Source organism: Pocillopora verrucosa, chromosome 14 (genome assembly GCF_036669915.1).
Source record: "Pocillopora verrucosa isolate sample1 chromosome 14, ASM3666991v2, whole genome shotgun sequence".
Lineage (NCBI taxonomy): Eukaryota > Metazoa > Cnidaria > Anthozoa > Scleractinia > Pocilloporidae > Pocillopora > Pocillopora verrucosa.
In genome coordinates, this window is record NC_089325.1 from 12,869,169 (window position 1) to 12,891,031 (window position 21,863).

Sequence of the window (21,863 nt, forward strand, 5' to 3'; positions counted from 1 at the left end):
CTAAAAATGGACACAAATCGTTACACGAACACATTTAATCCATCCATGTCCAATCGGTAAAACTTTAATATGTAGTCGTTTTTATAATCATTTTATATTAAATGAAAATGTCATTTTATAAATGTGTACATTAATATTATTATAACTTTTTATGAAATTCATGCAATGTAGCCTCAGGATCTTTACTCTTTTACGTCATTTACGTCACGCACCGCACTAACATTAGAATATGACATAAGCATATTCTTGAACACTCACCCCGCCGTTGAAGTTGTCCTCAAACGTGAATCAGCACATTGAAATTGCCTGGGACTGTCGAGGTGAACCCTAAAAGGAAGGTAAGTTGCAATTTGTTTTAGAAAGGTGAAGGTCAGCAAAAATTACCTCGCTTCTTTTAATTACAGTGTATTGAGAGGCAATGAACAGTGACCATTCAGTATCTGATTTGTGCCTTTCTTACGTTCATCATTTTCATAATTATTACTCAACGTGTTGTAGAGCGACATTGCTAGTTCGCTAAATTCGATTATTTTTTCATACAGGAAATCTCAGAGCGAGGAAGTTTCCAATCAGAGCGCTTCAAAAGGAAATATAAACCTTAGCTGTAATCGAATACGCCACGATAGTTCTACTGTTTCTACGTTGAATTCGTTCGAAAGGACCGATAAAGAAAGAAATATTCCTCCACGAGGTGTTTAATCAGTTCTTATTTCAGCTTTTGCAATGAGTTACCCACCTCAACCACCGCCATACAATCCAACAGCTCCTCAGCCGAACGCTGGAGTTGATTTCGAACTATATCAACAAGGAACTCCATATCCTCCGCCGCCATATTCAGCACCATATCCTCAACAACAGTACGGCGGGCCTCCTCCACAGCCAGGCTATCCTCCGCAGCAGGGCTATCAACAGCCTTATGGTCAGCCACAGTATGTCTACACAAACCAGCCTAAAACTGTTTACGTTTATGATCAAAATGGGAGACGTAGACAAGACAACAGTGATGCTGCAGACTGCTTTCTGTTAGGGCTATGTGCTGCATGTCTGTGCTGTTGTGTTCTCGACTAATTACAGTGACATTTGAACGTGTTTATGTACGTTACATATTAGGTTTTCTATCTGTTAGCTCTAACTTGCTTCGAGAAAGCCTGTGGGTAGTTTCATAAATTCAGAAAAGAACAGAACTTGTGATATAAAATTGTGTATGTACGTGTGTGCGTGTAAGTAATATTATATTCTCAGAATTCTAAACATTGCATAATTATAGATCTGAAGTTTATCATGTTGCCAGTTTCCAATGCAAATGTAATGTGATGTAGTAGCAGGTTGTGATTCCATATATGGCAGAACAGATGAATCTTTTAAAATACAACGATAAACGAAAAATATATGGTGTAAATGTGTGACAAAGTTTCCCAAGAAGCTGAATTAGAGGGAAATTGGGGAAGAAAACATTTCTAGTTTTTTCCTAAGGATTCTTCCGAATTTTCATAATCATTGATTCAAACCATAATAGTATATTGTAAGCCATTTTGTCTAAAATTAATTTTAGATTAAGATTGCAGTGTTCAGATATGCTGAGTGTTCACAACTTTGCTCAACATAAAAACAAATTGCACTATGCAGGTGTGAAGACGAATAGTTTTTCGATCAAAACCTGTATATTGAGCTTTTATGGAGTAGACAGCTCCTGAAAGGTTTTGTTCAAAATAAAGAAGTTTTTATTCCTTGAAATATCTGCTCATAGATCATGAATTCGTCAATAAAAACTCTTTCAGAAAATTTAACCTTCTTTGGTTAAACCACCCATCTTTGTTTGGTTTGTATCAGATACTTTCATTTTTAAAGAGCAGCTTACAGGTTGTTGATTAAAAGTGCAATGATAATAATTATCATTTGCACTTTTATTTGCACTTGTATTTACAATTGTGTGCAGCTTATTCATGTCTCTGATGGTTGTCCTGTGTATTGGGACTGAAGGGAGGAGTGGGTGAGGAGGGGTTAAACCATGTTGCACCCAGGCTGTTCTCTTCTCTGAATGGCATTTTGTTGGATGAACACCTTGTGATGCGTGCCGTGTAGGTTCTTTGCATTTTTACTGTCTGAACTATCGAATTTGTTTGTTCACTAACACAAAAGCACTAATCACCTAGAGGAAGCTTCAGGCACCTACAGAGTTCTGTCCTTTCAATTATCAGAAGCAATACTCACATTTATTTAATTTGATATAGATCCTTATTTTAATGAAATCCAGTATCTATACAAGTCAGTTACTGTTAATGAAGAAAGCATCCACATCTCTCATAGTATCACACATGGACTGATTAACTGAGAATTTTTAAAAGGTGTTAATTACCTCATGTAAACTTGATCAAGACAGCCACAAGAAAAATTTGATTTAATAGCATATGTACCAGAAAGTCCAGCACAATCTGACCCTTAGTTCTTGCTGGCCAAATCAGGGGAATATACCGAAATATTATATTCGCAAATGGACTTGCCACTCAGCAAATTTCCTGAACACTTCATTTTGATCAGATATAGAGGTGATTTGGAAAAGAAACTGGCTGTCCAAGATTCACAACTTTGGAGAATTTCTGAAAAAGAAACTAGAAAAAACTGGCCATTATATGAGAATCTTCAGGGGCAATCTCACCTCTAGAAATGGACATGGATTCAAAGATCATGTCTTGATCAAGCAGTGGTAGATCCAGGAATTTTTGATAGTGGAGTCAAAATTTGATAAAGAAAACTCAGAATAATTATTTTTACACAAATGCCTTGAGGTAAGCTGAGAAATATTGCAAGGAATTTTTTTTAACACAAAAAGAATTTTGGTGTCAGGCAACTAATGAAACTAAAACCAGCAGATCTGACGGGTTGGGGGTGGAGGGTTTGGACCTTGCAGACCTTCCCCCTGAATGATCCATGCACTGTCAAGGATGAAACTGTTTTAGAGAGTTAACTCTTTAACTTCCACAGGTGATTCACATATAAATTCTCCCCACAGCATCCATCCATCATCCAGCAGACAGGTAATAAGAATACTCAAATGTATCAGACAGAAGTTATTATCTTGACCTAACACCAAATTCTTGCCGCTAATTTACAAGGAAATGTGTAGCAGCTAGAGGGGAGAATTAACAATCAGATCCTGGGAGTTAAAGGGTTAAGCCATTTAAGGCAGATACAAGCAGCCTTGACTGGAACTCAGTAATTCACAGTTGCACAGATTTCTTTCTTTATCATTTTATAGTCATGGTAGACCTGGTAGACAAGGAAATTTTGCTCTCCATAGATTTTCCTCGGCTAATGATGCTCAAATTTAATAACAATAATAATAAAGATAATAATAATAATAATAATAATAATAATAAAAATTTAATTATATGAAAAGCTTTTGAATGTTTTGGCCAGGCAAAGAGCCCTAACAATCAGTTCTGGCACCCAATCAGAATTAACTAATGTGGCATAGCGTAGCTCGCGATAAGTTTTTTCTGCCTTCTCTATTAGCTCAAAGAGATATGGGTCATTGACATGGAGGAAATCGAGTAGTGGAAGACGATTGCGTGAGTGGATCTCATAACGCCCACTTTGTACTAATATTGTAATTACCTTGAGTACAATGAACAAAAGTGTACTTGTACTTTTTAGTAAAGAAGGATTTCCTTTTAAGAGTGAGTAAGGCAGCTGCTATGGGGTGTGAATCACGCCTACGCAAGCTCGAACAAATTGTAAATGGCTGTAGAGGAAGTGACTGGAGTGCTTTGGAAGGTTTTCAATGTTCTTTCATAGGAACTCATTAATTTTGTTTAAAATTATTTGATCCGGTTGCCGTTTCTTCTATTTCATCTTTTGTTTTCTTTTTCCTCAATTATATCCACTCTAATAACATTCTTCCGAGGTAAAATCAGGTGGCTTAGAGCTTTTTCACTTTAAATGCTGGTAAATTATTCCTTTATTTGCAGAGATACTTTTTCAGTAGTTTCGAAACTATTATTTTTCTCTAAAAATGAAAGGCTAAGTTTCGAAATATCAGCAATCGAGGAAGAATCCGTGAAATTCCACTCCTGACGACGGCATATTTTCTGCGCGACTGTTGTTACTTACTTAGTAACGCAACTTTTTCTGTCACGCGAGAGAGTGGAAAATTCGATAACAGCGAAAGAAACTTCAGCTTCTTTCCACATATTTTCTTTTTCATTCTGACAAACTTAAGTTTGTTGAAATCTTATACTACCGAAATCGCATTCAAATTGTAAGCTATTATTTAATTCGTCTGTCAGTAAACTTCGACTGTCAGTTTCGCGCTAAAGTGTAGCTTAAAATATCACTAGTAACAGATCACATCAAAATATGAATGGAAAATGTTTTTAGAAGATAATCGAGCTATTAGTGAAGAATCAGAACATCTCTTATTTAATGCGGTTCAAACCGGATGTGTGTTATAAATAAACTCACCGGATGTAAAATATGTAGGGTATTTATCGGTATTATAAATTGGTAATGTAGTGACATAAATTATATTCGTTGCTACACAAAAGGATGATGAAGCTACATATCGTCAACGAAAAAGAGCTTTCTGAAACGGAACAGGAAAAAATCGAGGCTTTGTTCCGGTAGGGCACTTAAAATTTTGCTTAGGAGTTCTAAAAATATTGTAACAAACACAAGAGCCAGTGGAGAATACGATCTCGAACAATACGCAAAGGAATGTCGCACGATCTCTGCGTGCGCATACCGCTCAGATCCTCAACTTAGTATGGTTGTCTGTTCTTCCAGCCAGTAAATCCCTCAAAATGGACCTGATTGAGGGTAGAGTTCGGTATCGGAAAGGAAAAAAGGTAAGCTGTAAATCTTGGATAATGCTTTGTGCATTTCAGTACTCATTCATATTCTGTTTGTTGCAGTGGAAGATTCGATGGGCTGTTTTGAGACGGGTGAATCCAGCGACTGGTAAGTTGTGCACGTTTTTAACTCAAATAATTTACACAATGATTTTCGTCGCAAACACAAATTTTAATAATTGGGTTCTATAGTGCAGCTGGTGGTGTCGCGGCCTGATTTCTTTGTAAGGCAAAACGGCTGTTGTTTGATGGGTTTCGTCGAGAGTGTTGCATAAATAATTTGAGAATCGGAGAACATTATTTATCTCTGCGGTGCGGTCCGTTCAATGATTCTTCGTAAACGCAGCGGTGAGATATCGTCAATTGAACAATTTAAGAGCATTTTCGACTGTCTGAGGTTGAGTTACTGATAATGCGACAGCGACACAGTCAAGGACTCCCCTTGCTTTTAGTAAGACTAGTTCTCATTTATACTTCGAATTTTTTCTTATATTCTGTGACCTTCTTCGGCGTCTATTTGTGAAGCTCTCAATGTCCGCGGGCAAGACAAATTTGCGTGGAATTATCGCTCTAAGTGAGCCAACTAGACTTTTAATGGGAAAGGTAACTGCATACATAATAATTCTCGTGAAACTTTTGTATTATTTTGTATCTCGGAATGCCGTTGTTTCAATGATCGCGTGTCCGTTGTATACATTGCAATTTTGCTGCTTCACTCGCGCTTGATAGAACATTGAATTCTGCAAGCTGTTGCCGCATGCTGTCAGCGTTTTTTTTTTTGAAAAATTTTGCCACATCTCGCCCTCTTTAAAAAGAATCTTTGAGCTTTGAACGCAGTTGTAGGCGTCTGATCTCTTTTTCCGCTTCCAAACATTTGATTTGCCTACCCTGTATCAATTAACCGCCCAACGGCAAGTTACGTCGAAATCGCTCAGTATAAAGTGGTAAAAGTCGTTGAAAATTTGTTCGCTTCTATTATTTATCACCCTTATGGGCTAATTCATTCATTGTAGATCACCAAAGCTATTATCTCACTCGTCACTAGTTTTAGAATTAATTCAATAGAGTACTCAGCAGTTTGCTGAGAGACAATCGCAATATTTATACGAGCTAGGCTTTACGACAGCGCTTTCCATTTCCTATGTTGTTCTTTTAATATTGTCGCTGAATTTGCTCAGTTGCGTGATAAAGCGAAATTTGGTGGCCATCTATTCGCTTCAATAATTACTTTGCGTTGTAATATCCTTCCGCTGTTTAAAACGTACTTGTCTATCAGTCTCTAGTCAACGTAAATAGCAGGATTTTTTTTAAGGAAGAAACATCTCCCGGTGATAAAAATTCTGCCTAAAATAACCATGATACATACTCTATTTTTCGCTTTTCGCTTGCGTTTACTTTCGCCCACGTCGTGATTGAAAATATAAGATTTATAGAAAATAAAGCTGAACCCGCAGAACCTTTTTCTTCTGGTTTAATTCTTTCATGAAGGCTTTTTCTCAATGAGGGATACACATGACTTAATTATACTTAGTTTCATGCATACATGAATTTTATTATATTTCTTTGTACACTGGTAATAACACCACATTAATATAATATCTTCTTCAATATTCTTTCTTTCTTAATTTCGTCATTGCGACTTGAGAAACTATGATTGATGTTGTTGATAGAAGTCCAAATTGATTTTTGATCATGTGAGCATAAAACGATACCGTATTCAACTGTGACCAAACCGTAACAACATCGGCTTCGAAAATACATTGTTTGTTGAAAGGCTTTGGAAATGGAGGGTCTTGTAGACCAAATACAGCTGCAAACACATGTTTTGTTTCAAAACTTGGTAATTATTATCACTCCATATGACTCCTGGATTTAAACATGTGTTAAAAAAAGTTGTGTTCCTGAAATTGTGAAATTATAAGTAATGTGGTATAGCTGTAGCCCTTAATGAGGAGAACTGATCTGAAATGACCAGTTAAGGCATAACTTTCTGGCCAAACCTCAAAGCATAATGATCTTTAATTAGAAAAAAACGACATTGGTTTTCTTTCTGTGTGAAACATGTTTGTTGTTTATTTTTGTGGATTTTTCTCTTCTCTACACATAATACACTCATCTTGAATCAGCTGTGTTTGTTTGTCATTTAAGATGAGGCTTTATTTTTCTTTGAGCCCATTTGTTTTCTTTGTAATTTCTAAGAACTTTCCAATTAAAGTGAATTTTTAATAGAGAGGTGTTTACATTGGCTTTTTATAACAGAATAATATGGCATGTTTTGGTGACTTACATTTTTTTAATCTCAAATATTTTGTATATAATAACTGATATTTTGGCAACAAGTGATGATTTTTTTCTTTGTAGTGTTACTGCTTACAAGGAAATTGTATAAAAAAAGTGTAAGAAATTTTAGGCTTTGATAGGGATTGCAGGCTTACCTACTTGGGTGTTGCAGCCTAGTGAGCTACAAAGCCAGAAGTTGGGAGGAAATAAGAATCTGTTCTCTTGAAAGAAAATTGAACACAATCAGGGTTTATGAAGTAACATGTATTTTTACCTGTGATCAAGATAACAAGTGACAAATTTAGCTTCACAGGCTAACTGCATTTTATGTCGTTGAAGCTATCAAGTCATTTTATCTGTGTCATTCTCGCTGATAAAGGCATTTTACATTCTTTGAATTGATTTTTTTCTTCCTTTGTAGATGTGTTGAATCTTGTGCTGTATCCTGATCGTCATTCAGATCAGACAAATGCAGGAGCTCGTCATAAGGCCCTGCTTTCCCTTAAGGGGTTTAGTGGATTACAGGTGCTCAACAAGATGGACAAACACTTCAATGTGATCGTCATTATAACAACAGAAGAGGTGATTCCTCTAAGCTTTGAGACAATAGACCAAAGAGCAGACTGGCTGGCACTGCTTCAAGGCCATTTTGGGAAAGGTGAGTTTAAAAAAAAGAAAGAAAAATGTATATCAAGGAATCGCATCCACAACTGGCTGCCATCCAAAAGAAAAAGAAATAATCTGTATTTTTATAACCCTTGACATGCCCTTAGACACGAAACAAAAACTATGTTATTGAACATAAATGCCTCTTTAATTTTTCTTAAATCTGTTGTGTCTCTTCTAGGAGATCCTAACTTCTTTTAAATTGAAAATGCGTTGAAAAGTCAGCCCCTAGAACATTCTAAATTGCAATAATTTGCATGTTTTTTTTTTTTTGTTGTGAACTATTTATAGCACAGTTCTCGAGTAGATGACAGGATTTAACTTGATATATGTAACAATTCTTAAGTTTCTCATCAAAGAAGGTGTAAAAGTTGCCTGTTTATGATAAGCATTTTGACCTTTTGACCCCTAAGAGTGACTGGCATCTAATTTCTCCCTAAAATTTCACCCCTGAATCAAACATTCAGGTAATGAGAATCAAGGAAATGATCACCAACCAGAGAAGCTCTTGATTCATAAACAAATTCTCCTTATCAGCAACATAGGAAACGTGTTAAAAACAGTATGGAGAATATGCATACTGATCTTGGAGTGTAAAGAGTTAACCTGCCACATTCTTATGTAGATACTGCTATGTAAGAGGATCATAGCTAATTTAGAAGTCACAATGAAGAATTCAGTTGAAAATTGTTTAGGTTAAGAATATTACAGCTTTGATTTGTGATTAATATGTATCCAATTTGAATTTGAATGGAACACAACAGGACTCAAAAGAGAGATGGTGTATTTGAAGAACCATATGATATTTCCTTTTGAAAGAAATTTGACTCTTATATTTTGTAAACAATGAACAGCCACAGACTGAATACCAGTAAAAAAAGTAAAACAACATATAATGCTTATGAAAATATAAAAATTTGTAGAACAAGCCATCACCAGTTTTACTGTTTAAGATTTTTGAGAAGTTTGAATCTTGTATTTTAATACCAATAGATCATAGTGAGGGAAAAATTACCAGGTGAACAAGATTGATTTCTGCACTAGATCAGGTTAAATTTGACAACGATCACATACTTTAGTGTCATTTAAAGAAAGATAATTCCGAAGAATGTACCCAGATTGACCTTAAACTAACTTATTTAACATTTTTAGAAGATTGCTATACCTAAATATAAGATAGGTTATTTGATACAAGACGTAAAGTATGTTGATATAAAATTATGTAACATAAATGTAGACATTGTGAGAACCTGACTGTGGTGATATCGCTTGTAAGGCAAGGTAATGAATTAAAAAGCCAAAAAAAATTCAGGCTCTAATGGGATTCAAACCAGTGCCTCAAACCAGTGCCTAAAACCCATGCCTCCTAGATACTAGTTCAAAGGCACACATTGGGGGCTAGGTCAATTAACCCTTTAAATCTCAAGATTTCATTAGTAATTCTCTTTACTGTCTGCCTTACAATTCTTGTGATGCTAGTTTGGAGAATTTGGAATTGGATCAACCAATAATCCCTTAATTGATATTTTTCTTTATTCTCATTACTTGTCTGCTTGATATCATACTGATAGTGTATGGAGAAATTCTGTCTTGATCACTTATGGGACTTAAAGAGTTAAAAAATTCTCTTACAAATAAATGAGGAAGTGTTAACACGGAAACTTAATGGTCTGATCTGATTGATTAGATCTTTTGACATTCCTTTATGTGCAAAATTTTATTACAAGGTAGTGTCAGAATGCTGAAATAATCAGATTTTTTTGCGAAGCCTTTCACCTCTAGGGTCTCAATTTAAGATGTCTTCGTAGTGTGCCTTTGGGCTGTGACAATTTGGAAGTAAATCAAACATTATTTCCCACTTTTTATTTTTCTTTATTGTCATTGCCTTGCTTGTGGAAAATATATTGACATTGAGAGGAGAGGTTATTTTTTTGTCACTCATGCACTCATGGAACTAAAAGTTCCAATGAAAATGCAAATTAATAGAACTGATTTCTAAGACTGATAACAGTTGGAGCAATTCAAATGCTGGTGTCTGAAGTTGGAAGTTAATTGTACCATTTGTGTTGTTTCATCCTCAGAAAAATCCTTTGAAGGTATTGTGCCACACAAGCAGAAGATCAAAGCTGGAGAAGCTCACCTGCGCTTTTATGCCACTTTCTTCTCTCTCACCAAGAAGGACAGCTATCGTCTCATTGGTCACTGGAAGTTTACAGCGTTACCCAAGTATGGTGCTGTGGAAGCAGGTTTTGCCTTCCAGGCTAGCCAGGAGTCCCAGTCAGGGGATAAACTTATGACTTACTTCTTTGCCACTCGAGCTGGAAAGGAGATACATTCATTATTTGACAGTGTGTGCAGAGCGGGAGAGGTGGTTTCAGGTCAAGAATGTCTATCAGGTATGCTGTTAAGCATAAGGCCTGTGTGTATGATAAGCTGAATGATACATGCAATTTGCTTGGTTCCTACTTATGACCTATTGGAAGACATACACATAGGCGATGTCACCATGAACAATATTTTGCTTTTTTCTATCATACATAATAAAGAGATTTCCTTGTTGCCATGGCTCTGTACAGTAATAGATTATAGAGGATGTCAAAATGTGGTGAGGATATCAGTGACACACTTACCTGCGCTTCATGTGTCACTTTTGTGTTTTTACAGAGCCATGTTAACAGTAACAAGGGATATATGGTTTTTAGCTGTAAGACACAGTGCTTGTGCTCTAAATGAACAGGGAACTAAATATGAGGGCCCATAAATCGATTTTGGTTAATATAGATTATTTACCTTGTTGTTTTGGTGTTCTACAGATATCAATTTATGGTACTCAAAGAATTGTCTCCCTTGAAAATGTTTAAGTTCGTGCTTCCTTGTATTTTGGGGTTTCAGTTAAAGAAACCATCCAATTAGAATTCTGATTTTTTTGCTGTAGAATCAACAACAAAACAGACTTTTACTAAGATTTTCGCGTTTGAATTCGCGAAGAACACAATGTTGTTTATTATCTCCAGCAGTTTTTCCATCATGAGAATCAATACAATCCTGATATCTGAAATTACTGTCAAACGAACTTGTAGGCCAAAATGTTTAGCTCGGGAAAGTACTCGCTTGATTCTGTTCCTTCAATAAAGTCTTTCCGACAAAAAGAGGTCCGGGCGCAATGTTTCGTTTTTTGTTACCTCTATTTCAAGACGAGACTCTTTTGAAAGAGCGGGGCATATTTTTGCTAAGTTTGTTCGGGTTGTTTCTGAAAATCGAGAGAATGAAAATAAGCTATTTAAAGGTTAAGAAATTCTTTTCTGATTCTCTTTTTCAGACTCAAGTCAGCCTGGCACCAGCGAGGAAGACGACAGGCGACCAGGGTTTCTCAGGCGCGCCTGGCTTCGAATGAGCGGCAAGCGGTCGCATAAAGGGAAAGCATCCAGACCAAGGAGCATGAGCATGCCATCCTCAAGCCATGGGAAGAAAAGCAAGGCTGAAAGTACCGAGCAGAGATCTCCAATAGAGGCAGAAAAGTCTTTGGTACGGAGAAATGAGTCTGTACCCTCGAACATAGGAGCCGGTCGAGATCACGCCGATAGTTTTAATGAAGTATTTTTGAATGGCGAAAAAAATGCTGCATTCTCTCCCAAAAACCCACCCCCCGGTTACAAGAATATACCCGGGGTGACACCCGAGGGATATGAAGTAATGGAACCGGCGGATGACGAGGCCTTGACAGGTAGGAAAAGCAGCGGGGGATCTGGTACCCCGCGCAAGAAATCACAGGGGAAACGTCAGAGTGGACCGGAAAACGATAAAATTGATGGCGTGGAAGGATACGTCGAAGTAGAAGGAAGAGATGAAGAACTACTTGAAAAAATAAGGACAAACTCATATGCAAAGGAAAAACGCGGAGACTCTGTCGAGAGAACTTCCCGCGGGTCAGAGGGTGGGAAGAAGAAGTCCTCTGCTTCAGAGAAACGACAAAGCGATCAAGTTGCAAACATTGTTATTAAAGAAGAGCAGGAGGAAGAGGATGTGAGGAAAAAATCCGAAATTGAAAATCAACGAGCGTCGAAAGGAGGAGGGCAGTGTCAAATAATTGTCACTCCTTGTAATGAAACCGACGAAGAAAAACTTAAAAATGGAAGAGAAGAGGTGACGAATAATGACGACGTGTTTCTTCCAGGGGGAACCAAAACTGTACGTGACACAAGTGATAATGCTGATAAAAATCCTGACTACGTGAATGGTGACATTACACTTAACAATGCAAGTGTGAAAGCGGTCGGAAAACATGTGAATGGAACCTCCGGTAGTGTGTCTACGCGTCGCGGTATGAAGAACCCGCCAAGCCTTTCTCTTCAGCCATCCTCAACTGCTGGCAGTGCTGAGCACCTTTACGTGAATTCGCCGAAAGTCGTCGATTATGTTAATGTCAAAGGTGCCCGTGCAAGCCCTGGCTTGAGATCCCGCGCGAAAACGGGCGTAGCAAAGACTGGTACGAGCAGTAAATCAAAATTGAACCCGTACGAAATATATGATGGCAACGATGATTCGATTTACCACAGTGTGGAATCGCTAATGCCTTCACATCCGGGCTATCGAAATGTCATGAATAACGATCCCTCGCGAAGTCACAGTTTTGAAAACATCGCCGGTCATTCGTACGCAAACGTGTTGGGTGGGCTTCCCTCCTATAAAACCATGGGGCATATGGATCGAAAGTACGTGAATGTCGTTTCACAGCAGAATCAGGGCAATTTAAACTATATAAAACTGGACGGTGTAGATTCGTTTCAAGGGGCCAGTCCTTTTCCGAGTACGTCGCCAAAATCGACCAAGCCGTCGAGCGATTATACTTGGATCGACGAGCGAAAAACTAAACTTTTGGCGGACACAGCGAAATTGCACTCTGAAAGAAGGCAGGAGAATCTGCCGCGGGTCATGAAGAAATAAGTTTGTAAATAGTTCTAGCGAAAAAAAAGGTTCCAGCTCCCCGCATGGCTTGGAAAAGACGCGGGAAAACGCGCGCGAAAATGTACACGCAATACTTAGGTGGGAAGCGGGACGCACGCGAAAATCGTCTCTCCCCAAAATCGTTATTCCCCAGGCGGCGGGGGGGTTGGGGGGAATGCCCGTGTCCGTCTGATTGGCTTCCCCACACACAGCGTCCTATGGAAGGTGGTTAGTAAGCTTGAGATTATTTTTATGTAAACAGACAAAACATTAAATTCTCGAAACTAACATTAGAAACTATGAAGTAAACAATTAGAGAAATAAACTCATCGGTTTTTACCTAGGAAATTATTATCATCGGATCAATGATTTAGGAATTTTTTTACCTAACAGTTGTGAAAGTTCTTGTTTTCCAGCTCGGAGGTCAATCAGCTGTGAAAAAAAACTTATGGGTCACCCAGATGTAGTATTGCTTTATTATGGCCCAGTAACGATTTTTATATGGGTTGTTAATTTCACATTCAATCCCAGAGCTCCAACAAAGAATGATTGTAACTTTGCATGCATTCAGCTCCTAGGTTACACTGATTGAACATGGGAACATTCTTTTGTAGTAAAAAAAAAAAAAAAAGAAAGACGAACAACTGAGTTTTATTAAAGATGTTGCAGATTTTGCGATGTGTCTGTTGCCAACTAAAATTCAGTGTGAGGTGCAAGATCAAAACACAATCAACCTTACCAGGAATGTACCCCAAATTTTTATTTTTTTTTGGTTGTCCGGCCCCCAACCAATAGCTTACTCCTTCATCCTTGATAATTATTCAGGCCTAAAAGGGCAGACGGGTTGGGAATTGAGGTTACTTGGACCCCTAAGAGTGACTGGCATCTAACTTCTCCTTACAACATCACCTCTGAATCACACAGTAAGGTCATGAGAAGAAAGGAAGTGATCACCATTTAAAGAAGCTCTTGATTGTTAAACAAATTCTCCTTATAAGCATCGTTAGAAATGTAAGGAGAACGGTATGGAGAATATGCAGACTGATGTTAGGATGTAAAGGTAAGGTTACTGTGCACAAAACAAGGTGCCTTCTAGTAGAAAAAAAATCGTCCTTTGCGCGCTACTTAAACAGAAACCATGGAAAACTATGTATCACTGTAACGCTAGTAAAGTACAGATCCTGAAAATAACAAATGGTCAAGTTTTGTCCGCTACGCGCAAGTCTTAAACACGAAACTGAAGGTTTGCTTTAAAAGAATTGCAAATTGCAATACCACAAACTGGACTATGCCACACGGCAAATAACAGGCTAACAAAGGGCATGAGGTTTCTTTTCGATATTCGTACTGGTTCCTGAAAAAATCTAGATTGAAGTTGGACGGTAGAGAAAATTTTGCAGAGAGGACAGTTTTTAAAGGAGCATTGAGCAACTCGTGACATTGAAAGCTTGAGTTATTTTGTACCTTGGTCTGAATGACATTGACTTTAGGACGTTTGAGTAGTTTTGTTCTGGACACGTGCACTAGTCTTGAGATGGGAAAACCTCGTGAAAAGATTTGGTGTAATTTGGGGTTTCGCTTTCGGTTCTGTCGATAGTTTTAGTCTTATTTGCCTCCAATTGTATGTGGAATTCAATGAATGGTTTGACTCGAACATCAACTCCCAACAATTAACATAAATTAAATCAACATGTCGTTGCAAAACACGGAAATTGGATCGTCACGCTAACTGTCTCTAAGACAAGAAACATTCATACGATGTTTTGGGAAAAGCTGTAGCTCCAAGCCACATCAACGTGAAAAAAAAAACTCTAAAAATACAAATTTATTACACCAAAATATAATTACTACAACTAAACTCCACAGTGCATGCAATATTTGTTTCTGTTCTGCCCCCACACTTATTTTTTTTCTCACACCAAAACCAAACGATTTGTCAAGTTACATGTTCCACTTTATCTATAGCAAAAAATATTCATCTCACTTACAATTAAAGATTTGACATGAGCTTAAAACTTGACCATCACAAGGTAAATGTATTTCTCAAAAATACTCAAATAAGTGAGTAAAGTGTAGACTTGGCAGGTAGATGTGATTATGAAGCTTATGAATGGGTATGCTACCACAATTCAGACCATCTTAATCAACACAAAACAGTTAACACTGGTACATCTGTGACTAAACCTGGGGGGAAATTATGCAATTTAGGAACAAGTATATCATTGCTGAACACAGCAAGCATGGTCTAAGGTGGCCATAAAAAATATCCAACCCGTTCAAACGTGGGAAATACAAATACTAAAGTGTTAACACCAGCATTTCCTTCCACTAAGAAATGAAAATACCATTTACCTATCTATAAATTAATTGCGCTGAAAGTAAGCATTATGCAACTTAAGCATGTTTACATGCATGTAAAAATACCCACTGCAAGTATATATTCATTCTTGCAACATGAGGGTGACAAAAAGGTACTCTTGTCATATTTTCAGTGATAAGTGTTTGCCCCTGAACACTTACACAATATAACAGCCTACTGAAAAACCTCCACACTCTTTAGTAAAAAATGCTGAGAAACCTAAATGTTATAAGCACGTCCGCTCCTAATCAGTAACTGTAGGGCTCTGCAAACAATAATAATCATAATTCTCTATTTCCTGGAAAATAACAATTTCAGAACAATAAAACAGTGACGAAGAAAAGCAAAACTTTTACTTAGAGAGGACAACAATTTTACTTCCCAATTAAAATTTGATTTGGGAATGGGGCAAACAATAATCATGCAGAAACTTCCTAGAAATTCCTCTTTGTCATGAGCTAAATTTCTTTTTCTCTGCTTGGACTTCTTTAGCTCTCTTCAAAATAACTTCATTTCTCTGTTTTATCTGTTGAATACGCACATCCAGTTCTCGTTCCCTGGCAAACTTTTTTGTTTCCCTTTTTGGAGATCTCTTCTTGTTCAGCTCTTCATTCTGAGTAGCTTTCCTCTCACCTCCTTTCTTCCCTGAAAGTCGAGACCTCAGGTCTGTAAGAACAAAAAAGTTGTCAACTTTTTGTTTTGCATTAGCACTGCATAAATGATAATGATAAGAGATTGTCAGATTCTCCATCCACAATTTCATACATTACCCAGTCAAACACAAGGAGAATTTGACATTGCATAAAATTTCCCCTAAATAATATTCTGAGCACTCTTCATTAATATTCCATTGGAAAGTACAAGTCAAAACAACTAAGAATTTTTGATACACCATATTCCTCAAATAAGTCCCTCGGAGCTAATTTAAGAGGAGGGGCCCTTACTGAAGGGGGGGGGGGGCTTATTAACCCTTTAACTCCCATGAGAGACAAGACAGCGTTTGTCCTTACAATATCAATACAATATCAATACAATATCAACCAGATAAGTGATGAGAATAAAGGAAAATATCAATTTGGGGATAATTAGTTGATCCAATACTACATTCTCTGAACTAACATTATAAGAATTGTATGGTTGACAGTAAGGAGAATTACAAATTTGATCTGGGAGTTGAAGGGCTAAGTAAGCCCCACAACAGGACAACAATTAAGAGAACAGGTAACCCACAAGAAGGAACTCTGTGAGCACATGGAGATAGAAACAAATGTAAGGGACTTTAACTGAAAAGTTACAGTTCTCTTGTACTGATTCTGCTGAAGAGAAAAAAGGTATAAATAAAGTGGCAATAGGAACAGGTCATGCTGTTTGGGAAAGTGAAGTGAAGTGAGGAAGGAGGGGGGGGGTTTGCTTATTTGAAAGGGGCACTTGTTCGACTTTGTGGCCTTAGGTGTGGGTGGTTTTAAGAGGAAGACACCTCCTAAAGAGCAGGCGCTTATTTGAGGACATAAGATACTTGCAATGCTTGGTTGCAGAGGCCTTCCTTGGGTAGGTCCCAACACTAAAGAAAGCCGACATGTAAATGTACCCACTAACCTTTGGGTTTTACAATTATTGCACCATCCACATCCCTCTGAACTGTATGCTTTGAAGTACTTTTGCTTTCACTGGCACCATGTTTAATTGTTGATGAAGCTCCTCTAACTTTGGACATTTTTTCAGTGTCACTTTTATCCTGATTTCTCATCTCTTTTCTTGGTGATGTTGACGAGTGTGTTGTAGTAATTTTATCTTTACTTTTATCTTTCCTTTCCAGATGTTTTTTAACGTCACTTTTCATATTGTCTCTTTTGTCTGATTTTTCTATATTTGACTCGACTAGTTTCCTAGTTCTTCTGCTCCTTGTTCGTGAGTCTGACCTGGAGTGGGGACGGTGATACCTATTATTTTGGCTGTCTCTAGAAATTCTTTCATGTTTTCTGTCTCTACTACGACTCCTCTGGCGATGGTTATAATTTTGCCTTCTATGAATTCTATCTGTTGATGGTGAATGCGACCTTCTATGAAGATGTCTTTCCCTAAACCTGTTGTGTAAGTGTTGATCTTGCAGTCTGTCACGTGAACGCGAGTGACTGTGGTATGAACGCGATGAAGTACGAGATCTTTCTGGCGAGTGGGAACGTTTTTTTCTGTCTCTTTCTTTGGAGTTACTTCTCCTTCTCTTGCGGCAATCAGTAGGTATTTTTTTCAATCCTACTCTAGATTTCACAGTAGGAGGATTCTCCTCCTCTTCTTCAAAATCACTGTCCTCATCCTCAATACTGAGCTGATCAAAGTCCATTTTCTCCTCATTCTTAGTCTCTGATTTCAACTCTATCACAAGTGGCTTTGTTTCCATGTCATTACACATCTTGGCCTTGCTTTCATGAATGATAGCTTTCTCACTAAAAGTTGTGGCCTTGTTTTCATGATTGGTATCATTCTCACTACAAGCTGTAGCCTTGTTTTCATGAGTGGCATCTTTCGCACTACAAGCTGTGGCCTTGCTTTCAAGACTGATAGCTTTGTTACCACTAGTTTTAGCCTTGTTTTCAAGACTGACAGCATTGACTGACACAATTTCATTGCATTTTTGTATCACTTGTTTGCTGTTTAGGTTCTCCTTATCTTTGTCCTTCGACTTTTCCTTTGGTGGTAAATCTTTACTGTTTTGAAAGTTTGATGAAGTTACAATTCCTTGTTTCTCTCCAGTAAGAGGTTTGGAAGTGCTTTTCTTTCCTTCTTGTAGACTTGTGACAGTTACATTAATACTTGTTTCACTTTTGGAAATAGCTTGTTTTAGTTTTTTTTTATTAACAGGTGCTACCTTTGTTTTTATATTTGCTGGAGAAGTATTCACTGTTACAGATTCCACCACAGGGTTATCTCTTTTGCTGCCTTTTTCCTGAGGTACTTGACTCCCATTTGAATGATTTCTGTCCACTGTTTTTGTTTTACTCTCAATATGATTGTCCTTCTCTTCTTCACTGTCTGACCGACTGACAATGATGCGTTGCAAGGATAGCAAACTATTCTTGTTTATACTTTCACTGACACTTCCGTCAACTTGGTTTAACTTGCTGTTATTATCAACTTCATCATCTACAATTTCCAAATTGACACCAGAGTTCACAATGAGTGACTCATTGGCAATAGTAATACTGATGTCATTTGAGATACTGATTTCATTGTCAGAGTCTGCCATTTCATCTTCCAACTGTTCTGAATTATTTTCCAAATTATCCTCTGAGTCTCTGTTCATTTCTTCCTCATCTTCACCATCATTTGAGATATTTTCAAACTCATCTTCATCAGTGAGAATATCATGATCATCAACATCCTTCTGATCTGAAAAATTGTCATTTTCAGCAGCAAACTCCTCCGTCAAAATGGTATCATTTCTAACATTATCATCTTCACTTAGACCACCATCTGAATCCTCTTGATTCTCCATTTCTGGATCATCTTTAGGGGAATCACTCTGAAAATCATCATCACTACCTGAATTAACAAGATCCAAGTCACTCTCATTATCTCCTGACTCGTGGTATGACTTCTCACTCAGGTCAATTTCTTCATAATCTGTACTTGATGAGGAGAAGCTGTCCTGTCTTTCAAGAGCAACTATCTGCAAATCACATTTTTCTTCGCCTGCTAGACTTACATGTCGCGTATCTCCCACATCTGCTGAAGCTGATTGTCGTTTCCCATAAGAATTCTGCAAATATAACATTTTTTCTTAGTAGGGGTAGTTCAGTGTATTGAGTACTAATGCAACAATGATGTACTAGCAAAGGTTATTATGTGCTATTAACCATTTACACCCTAGCATCAACATCTTAATCCTCCATACTCTTCTTCATATGATTCATTTGGTACTAACAAGGATAACAATCAAAGCTTCTTAGGTTGGTAATCATTTCCTTTTATTCACAGGTTCTTAATGAAAGACTGCGTTAGGAGAAATTAGATACCAATCACTTTTAAGGTTTAAAGGGTTAACATGTTTTATTATGCAGTAAGACTAGTGATACTACTTCTGTATGTCTACTCATTGACATGAGTGCTGTTACCTTGCAGAATGACTGTGCCAGGAAATAAATATTATACTGGCAAATAATTCATTTCATTATATGTCTCAGTTAGCATGTGAGCTATGATTGGTCAATTTAGTGGGCCGTATTTTGCTGTACAGCCCACTAAATTGAAAAGTTTATTTCAATTGAAATCTTCTCCCTGTAATTGAACTTAGGGATAAAATAAATATCTTATTACCTTTTTTTTCTCAGTAAGTATTGTAAGTTACAGAACCTTATGTCTGTTTTGCTCAGTCAATAACATACAGTTTGAAGCTGAATTTGCTTAAAAACAGGCATTTATATGGACAGTAATAAAAGAGCAAGTTTGTCGTTGATGTGACAAGTAAACAGATTTGCAGGAAGTTTGCTGATGAGCTGATAACGCATCTATAAATTTGAAATTAGCAGTCCTTTTCTCACCTTTGTGCCCAGGCTCTTTAAGGCAGCCAGCCGCAATGTTTCCAGATCATCAAAGTCCTCAACATCATCATCATCTTCATCAATGCTTTTGACAATCCTTCTGTTGGGCTACAATAGTAAAAAGACATCCAAGTCAGAACAGAGGTTCTATATTTCCCTTACACTGCAACTCTCATCTACAAGAGTTTTGCAAGTTTAACCTTACACACCTTACCAACAGTATGCATATTCTCCATACCATTCCTATACATTTCCTATAGTGCTGACAAGGAGAATATGATAAACAATCAAGAGGCCTCTTTAATTGGTGATCATTTCCTTCATTCTCCTGACTGCAAATGTTTGACTCAGGAGTGATAATATACAGAAAAAATCAATGCTGGTCACTCTAGAGGGTCAAATAAAAGGTTTGACAGAAACTTTCATGGAAAAATACCCCTTTTAAAACATTTTTTCGAGTTATGGTTTCTTTTTAAGTATAACTGAGCTAATCAAAACTATAACAAAATTCTTGAATGTGATTGGTCATCACCAGCCTGATTTGAGCATTAATAGGACAGAGTACACATCATGCTTGTAATTGGACAGTGTAATAGGACAGTTAAAGGGACAGTTAACACGTCATGCCTATGTAAGTGGACAGAACGTGTCATGAGCATGCGCTGTTGTCCCACATTTTGCTAAGTTAACAGTTGATTTTTTAAGAAAGTGTACAACTGATTTCTAGTTTCTTTCTCAAATTTTGTCATAGTTTTGATTAATTGGTTACAGTTCTTTGTGTTGTCCAATTCTGTCTGTAATCATACTTGTGACTAACAAATTGGACTCCCACTTCGTGGTCATCCGATTTTGTTTAGCACTCATATGATTACAGACCGAATTGGACTCTACTCGGTCCTAATACCATTATTAATCTCAGCGGCTCCACTTAAGCTTAGACTGGTAGCAATAAAATGGTTTAATTTCACCCTGTCTTAATTGTTGACTACTGTGAAGACAATTTAAAAACTTTTCACTAGAAAAAGGAAAAGTAACACGCGCTGCAGCGCATAATACTCCTACATCCTCCGGTTACATTTCTTTCCCCTGTCGGTTTTACCTTGTACTATTACACGGCAGTATAAACAAGCGGCCTAATTTTAAAATTAAGATAATGAATTTGATTAGAAATTGCAATAAAAAATCTGTGGTATAAAGGATTCAAGTAGCGTACCCGACCTAATTTATCGCGTTGGAAATGCAACACTTAACAAACAAATGGAATAAACGACAAGCATCTAGATACCGCGAAACAAAAACTTCAAACCGAATTTGCACCAGACACGCACGGAAGACTTTACCTCAAATTCTTTTGAGACTGCAACCCTGTAAAGGTCTCGTCTGAAAACGTCGTACTCATTCTACGAGTAAAAGCATAAGTGAGGATTTAATTTAGAAAAGGGTCAATCAAACAAAGTCACTAAGGACGACAGTCGTTTTCTGCCAAATACCTGCTCCAAGGCGTCCATCTTGAATCTTTCCCTTCCGACACTTCGGATCTCGGTGCGCATTACTTTGCGAGAATAACCGCTGATAAGTAGGCGCGGATATTATTTTTCGACTGACACGAATAAGAAAAAAACGTGCCTTTAGTATATTTCGTTCTTTTCCCTTTATATATCAAATTTTTGCTACTTTCAACTTAATGAAACCTTGCCCAGAACCTAACACCCTTCCCCCAACTACTAGGCTTGTCCCGATTGTGGCCGAAAAAATGCTGGAAATGTCTGAAAATTGCTAAAAAAATTGCCGAAAATCCAGAAAGTCCCATTGAAAAGTCCTATTCCATTGACGCAGTAAAGTGGCACGCGGTACTAAATTTTTTAGCACATACTTGTTATAGCCACACTTTTGGATATGCTGAAAGTTTATTCGATTGTAAAAGCAGTTCAACCCTAAATCAAATCCCAGTAGTCTTGTTCGAACTAAGAATATCCTTTAACAACAGGTGCCTGAATAGAGATTATTGATTTCATAATGCGCCGATCAACTCGAGGCTACATCCCCCCCCCTCCCCGGCAACCCACGGGTATTTTACCGTCATCCATGCCCATGGGGTGGGGAATTTTAACCTTGCCTGGCTGGGGTGGGAAATTTGATACAGAAGTACTAAGTCTTTCCAGCAAAATACAACAAGAGTTACATCTTTCAACATGGAGGCGTTTAAGGTAAATAGTCCACTTTCGTGTG

At 37.5% G+C, this 21,863-nt stretch overlaps 2 protein-coding genes and 1 long non-coding RNA gene across 3 annotated transcripts; 2 read left to right on the plus strand and 1 right to left on the minus strand.

Annotated features, from left to right (window-relative positions):
- Nucleotides 1-175: 175 nt before the first annotated feature.
- LOC131784292 (uncharacterized) lies at nt 176-1,787 on the plus strand. The gene is made up of 2 exons (XR_009340193.2): nt 176-338; nt 543-1,787. It is a non-coding gene; the product is annotated as an uncharacterized lncRNA (long non-coding RNA).
- Nucleotides 1,788-4,584: 2,797 nt separating this feature from the next.
- Nucleotides 4,585-13,372, plus strand: LOC131784285 (protein Dok-7-like). Its single transcript, XM_059101082.2, has 5 exons — nt 4,585-4,844; nt 4,911-4,956; nt 7,549-7,785; nt 9,875-10,189; nt 11,113-13,372. The coding sequence occupies exons 1-5, from the start codon at nt 4,800-4,802 to the stop codon at nt 12,735-12,737; spliced, it is 2,268 nt and encodes a 755-aa protein (XP_058957065.2). The 5' UTR covers nt 4,585-4,799; the 3' UTR covers nt 12,738-13,372.
- A 1,175-nt stretch (nt 13,373-14,547) lies between these two features.
- On the minus strand, nt 14,548-21,164 carry LOC131784283 (serine/arginine repetitive matrix protein 5). The gene is made up of 5 exons (XM_059101081.2): nt 21,125-21,164; nt 20,975-21,034; nt 19,635-19,742; nt 16,693-18,853; nt 14,548-15,762 (listed from the first exon to the last, which is right to left on the minus strand). Exons 1-5 carry the CDS (start codon nt 21,140-21,142, stop codon nt 15,548-15,550), a joined length of 2,562 nt encoding a protein of 853 aa, XP_058957064.2. The 5' UTR covers nt 21,143-21,164; the 3' UTR covers nt 14,548-15,547.
- Nucleotides 21,165-21,863: the final 699 nt, after the last annotated feature.

What these genes read in the sequence shown, in the direction of transcription:
- LOC131784285 (XM_059101082.2), top strand. Translation starts at nt 4,800, where the DNA reads ATGGACCTGATTGAGGGTAGAGTTCGGTATCGGAAAGGAAAAAAG. An exon ending in GGTATCGGAAAGGAAAAAAG is followed by an intron (nt 4,845 to 4,910) that starts GTAAGCTGTAAA and finishes TGTTTGTTGCAG; the next exon opens with TGGAAGATTCGATGGGCTGT. An exon ending in ACGGGTGAATCCAGCGACTG is followed by an intron (nt 4,957 to 7,548) that starts GTAAGTTGTGCA and finishes CTTCCTTTGTAG; the next exon opens with ATGTGTTGAATCTTGTGCTG.
- LOC131784283 (XM_059101081.2), bottom strand. An exon ending in TAAAGAGCCTGGGCACAAAG is followed by an intron (nt 18,854 to 19,634) that starts GTGAGAAAAGGA and finishes TTATATTTGCAG; the next exon opens with AATTCTTATGGGAAACGACA. An exon ending in AATAATTGTAAAACCCAAAG is followed by an intron (nt 15,763 to 16,692) that starts GTTAGTGGGTAC and finishes TTGTTCTTACAG; the next exon opens with ACCTGAGGTCTCGACTTTCA.